At 40.2% G+C, this 4,687-nt stretch overlaps 1 protein-coding gene across 1 annotated transcript in view; it reads left to right on the forward strand.

Moving 5' to 3' along the window:
- The window catches only part of LOC104963544 (anaphase-promoting complex subunit 1-like), a gene marked incomplete at its 3' end in the record, with an annotated part of 15,232 nt that overhangs the window by 462 nt on the left and 10,083 nt on the right, over positions 1 to 4,687 (forward strand). Inside the window, exons 2-4 of the mRNA XM_010792143.1 lie at positions 3,559 to 3,636; positions 3,850 to 3,917; positions 4,132 to 4,270. Of these exons, the coding sequence (XP_010790445.1) occupies positions 3,559 to 3,636; positions 3,850 to 3,917; positions 4,132 to 4,270 (285 nt within the window). The remainder of the gene's footprint in view (positions 1 to 3,558; positions 3,637 to 3,849; positions 3,918 to 4,131; positions 4,271 to 4,687) is intronic.

A 4,687-nucleotide genomic window follows, 5' to 3' on the forward strand; every position in this document is an offset into this window, starting at 1 on the left:
TTTTCTGAGTAAACCCATATTTTAAAAGGGATAGTTCTGCTTCACCAAAGTCAAACATTAACACAAATAAACTACCGTAATTTTCGGACTATAAGCCGCGCCTTTTTTCCCATTTTTCGACGCTGCGGCTTATATAACGGTGCGGCTAATCTATGGATTTTTACAGCTAACGGCCACTAGGGGACCTCCTAAATCTATGGATTTTACAGGTTACAGTCCACCACCTTTAACTCTATGGGCTCTATGGCCGGTCCGCGCCCCCCACCTTTAAGCGGCGGGTTCCAGCAGGAAAAGCTGGAGGCCGGAAAAGAGTGAAACAGGTAGCGCGCAAAAGTAAAAGTGGAACCGAGAGTGGTACGAGAGACAGAACGAGAGCAAGACAGACAGACATTACGAGAGCGAGACAGTTTGTCCCCGTACCACTGGTTGAAAACCACTGCTGTAGATCACTGCCGGTACGTGCGCTGGGAGCGCACCGTTTCAGTTTGAAAGTTGAAAAGTTTGTGTGTCTGAAACGCTATGTGATACAGTACAGTTTACACAGCACAGTACATGTTCTGTAGCTACTATTGCACTAAATGGTAACACTTGAATACGTTATGCAAATATGCAACTTGTTTGTTGAAATGTTAATAAATGGGAGCTTCCTCAAACAGCCATCTCTTTCCCGACAATCCCCTCTGTGCACGAACCCTTACATATGGTAATTAAACATTAAAACACCTGCGGCTTATAGTCCAGTGCGGCTTATATATGTACACATCATTCAATTTAGCTGCTGCGGCTTATATTCAGGTGCGCCTTATAGTCCGAAAATTACGGTATGTTGTTTGAAATGCCTATGTGAAGCACTTTGAATTGCCTCTGTGTCTTAAAATGTTCTATACAAATAAACTAACCTTGAACCTTACGTTCTTCAGGTCACATTGACAGCTACACACAAATAGGACTGCACAGTTAATTTAAATGTTATCATAATTGCAATATGGACTAGTGCAATTTCTAAAATATGTGAAAGAAATCTGGAAAAAGTATTGTGTTACTGTAGAGAAGTCCTGGCCTACAAATGTTAATCTACAGACTTAATAAAAAATCCTTGTTTGGTAGAAAGCCTATTCAAAAATCACACCATGATTATTTTTTAACATGTTTCTTAATGAAAATGTGTTAGTAATGTTCTCAGAACTGGTCATTCCCTCTTGTCCTTACAGTGCTTAAGTATAGAGCAATCTTTTTTAGCATTGCTTCACCTCGGCAGTACCTTCAACATCCAAAACCTACAAGCTAACATGCCTGACTGAAGCCTTTGTTCCCTTGTTTAATATGTGTAGTGAAACATGACCAAACACTCAAGTAACATATGTTTCTCTATATGATGGCTTGCACTTCCTTCCTCTCTCTCTATTGCTCTCTATCTCTGTCACAAATGTTGTCAATATCTACATTTCCTCTTGACAAGCTTTTTGACATGCAACCACACACACGCTTACATGCCAACACAAACTGTAATGTAGTCGAGAGAAGAAAAACCTCCCGCCTTCACGCCAGAAATACTTTTCTGTTTTTCTATTTGCTAGCATTACTGCTGTCAGCTGGACAGCTTCCTCAAACTGGAGGTGTAATTGGTATATTTTGTTCAAGCAAAGACCAGCTCTTTACCTGTAACCTTAAATTAAGTTCACTCTTTATCGGAAAAAGTAAACTACCACTGCATAACAACTACACTGTGGCATCTCATCCACATGTATGCTTTACTTGTTGGGTAAAGCAGTAGATTTATGTGTTTGAGTAGCTAACTTTTATCATTGTTTATGTGATTCCCAATTGCTTCTTTTGAGCGGTCTTCTTTGGGATCCTAAATAAACACACATTGTACATGGGGAAAACATCTCCACATCATTAGTTACAAATAAAGAGGAAAATAAGAAATATATAATACAACACAAATGAAATGGTTAATACATTGTTCAAAATAAATACATGACTACAGAGTTAACACTAAAACGATCCTAACTTGAATATATTTCACTTGCCGCCGTTTAGATAGCAGCGCACATCAAATGCATTTGTTAACAGATTACAATCTAAGGAAGCTCTGTAACGAACTCTCTTAACAAGCAATGTGTTTTCAGAAACATGCAGAGTAGTTTGCGGTAAGATAGTGGTCAGGAAAAGTCTTTAAAACGGTTTGCTCTGAAAAACGGCATCTTTTAAAATCCAAAAGCCCTCCAGTGAAACAAACGAGGAGTCATGGTGCCTCTTTGTGCCAGTTGGAGCCAATGTGGTTCAGACTTCCGGTTTTGCGTCTCCAAACTGGCACAGTGTGTCCATTCATTCAGATCACGTGCGCTCTGTCACCACTCTTTCCATATTTGGAGACTCTTTCATAAAACCAACCACCCGTTATAATGTTTGACCAGAAAACGAGACGGTTAAATAAGAACTAGATGTTTTTCCATGTATTCGATATTTCTACCCTGCAATTATTATCCTCCAGTCTACGTGAAGTGCATCAGCTTTTAAAACATGTACTTTCAACAGCAATTGCTGCAATACTCTAGCTGTGCCTCGACAGATGCAGTAAATAGCTCCTGAATTACAGGAGCAGTCATTTCTACATTTCCCTCAGTGAGGTTTTCATGCTGCTTTTTTTAGATGAGGCTATTTGAGAAATCTGTTTTTGTTTTAGAAGCACTGCGAGGTTCTGCTGCTTGAAGTTTTGTAGTTGTGAAGTATTTTTGATTTTAAGCCATACTGAATACCTTTTATGTTTTTCACAATACTTCTTTAATGTTTGAGTAAACAATCATCCACGTGGCTGTGCTTAAAGTAAAATGTCTGACCTTTAGAGAAAATGGGAAACACCGAAAATAGTCGAACTGTTTCTAAACCAATGGGAGAATGGGTGGAGTTTTATTGGAGGCCTGTGACTATAAGTTTGCCAATATAAATCCACGATCATGTGGAAACATATTTTAGAGGAAAGTGAATTAGCAGCACCTCCAGGTTTATGCCATTTTTGTGACAGATACAGAGATAACAGGAAATGAGGGGGAGATAAATATGCAAAAGACATCCCAGGATAATCTCAAACTGAGGAAGTCAGGACCACCTCTGAGAGAATGCCTCACCTCAATTTAATTCATATCTGAAAGCTCAGAGTGACACTGTGAACATCATCAGTGCTTACGTCACTGCTTGTGTGAGCGAAATGCAAATCAAGTATACATCTTAAGCTATTGAGGTGTGTGTTTTTATCTACTGTGTAACAGCAGGACCAAGTCCAGAATGGACATTAAAGACAGTTCGACTCAATCTGAATGAAATTGAATGAAAGCATCTTCACATCAATGAAGTTCTGTTTATCTAGAGTCTGTTTTTGGCCTCCAGCTATTCTGTTTTCCTGCTTCTTAAACCAAAATCTCTTTTACACTTTCATTGATAAAGTACAAAAGCAATACTCACAGCATGGCTATATAGAGTAAGGCAATGCCACATGAAGCCACGCTGGGTATCAGCCCAGCTTTGATGCAATGACGCCATTTTCTATTGTTTTAGGAGACAAAGTGGTACGACGAGACGACTGTAGAACTCATGGCTCCCACCATGCTTCCTGAGCTGCACCTCCTCAAAAAGGTAAATCCTGAGAACAACAGAGTCTAGTAGAAACGACACTGTTCAGTGTAGCTCCCTCTCTACTGAGGACTAGCTATGTGACATGAATGAAGGATATTGATAAACGCGAAAAAAATATAAACGGCATGAATCACTTAATCACTCAAATGGTTTAAACAATTATTTTTTTAATTATTTTATTTTCTGATGTGTGTGTTCATTTCTTTATTGCAGGTAAAGGTAAAGGGGCCGAGATACTGGGAACTGTCTGTAGACCTCAGCAAAGAAACACAGCATCTAAAGTAAGTATCGAGGGATTCAACAGTGCTTGCATCTAATCAGTCAAATAAAAACCACTAAATAGACAGTGTGTGAAAATGTCTCGGGACCCACTTCATCTTTTTGTGCCACAGATTGATTAGCAGAATCCCGGGGGAAGCTTTGATCTCATGTATTGACCAATGAGTCGTCAGATGTAAAGGTCAAACTCTCTCTGAATACTTACCTCTCCCTCAGGTCCATCCTGTGCAGAGATGGCGTGTTGTACGTGAAGCTGCGGGCCGGACAGCTGCCCTACAAGGACGACCCTCAGGGCTGGAAGAGCCTGCTGGCTTCAACCGTCAACCACCGCAACTCTGGAGTCAGAGCGTTCAAGGTACACACATGGATATCACATGCCCAATATCAGTAGAGTCCATTTAGTTTTTGTAGTGCTATGAGGATATAACTGGGATACATATTGTATTTTCCTCTGTGGGTCTATTATTGTGTCTTAGTAGGGGCTTTATATTTAATACGTCCAGCTGTAGATGTTGTTACGCCGTGACTCAAGGACGGACAAAAGAAGGAGACCACACATGATTCATTTCAAAGTACATTTACTTAAAGGGGACCTATCATGCAAAATGCACTTTTTGATGTCTTTTATACATAAAGATGTGTCCCCGGTGTGTCGGGGAACTCACACAGCATCAGAAAATAAAACCCTCTCTCTTTTCCTCCGTACCCAAATCTCTAAAAACGGGGCTTCAACGGAGCTGATCCAGATTTTCTGGCTTTACACCCACGGCCC

This window comes from Notothenia coriiceps, unplaced genomic scaffold (genome assembly GCF_000735185.1).
Source record: "Notothenia coriiceps isolate Sejong01 unplaced genomic scaffold, NC01 NC01_scaffold00036360, whole genome shotgun sequence".
Classification (NCBI taxonomy): domain Eukaryota; kingdom Metazoa; phylum Chordata; class Actinopteri; order Perciformes; family Nototheniidae; genus Notothenia; species Notothenia coriiceps.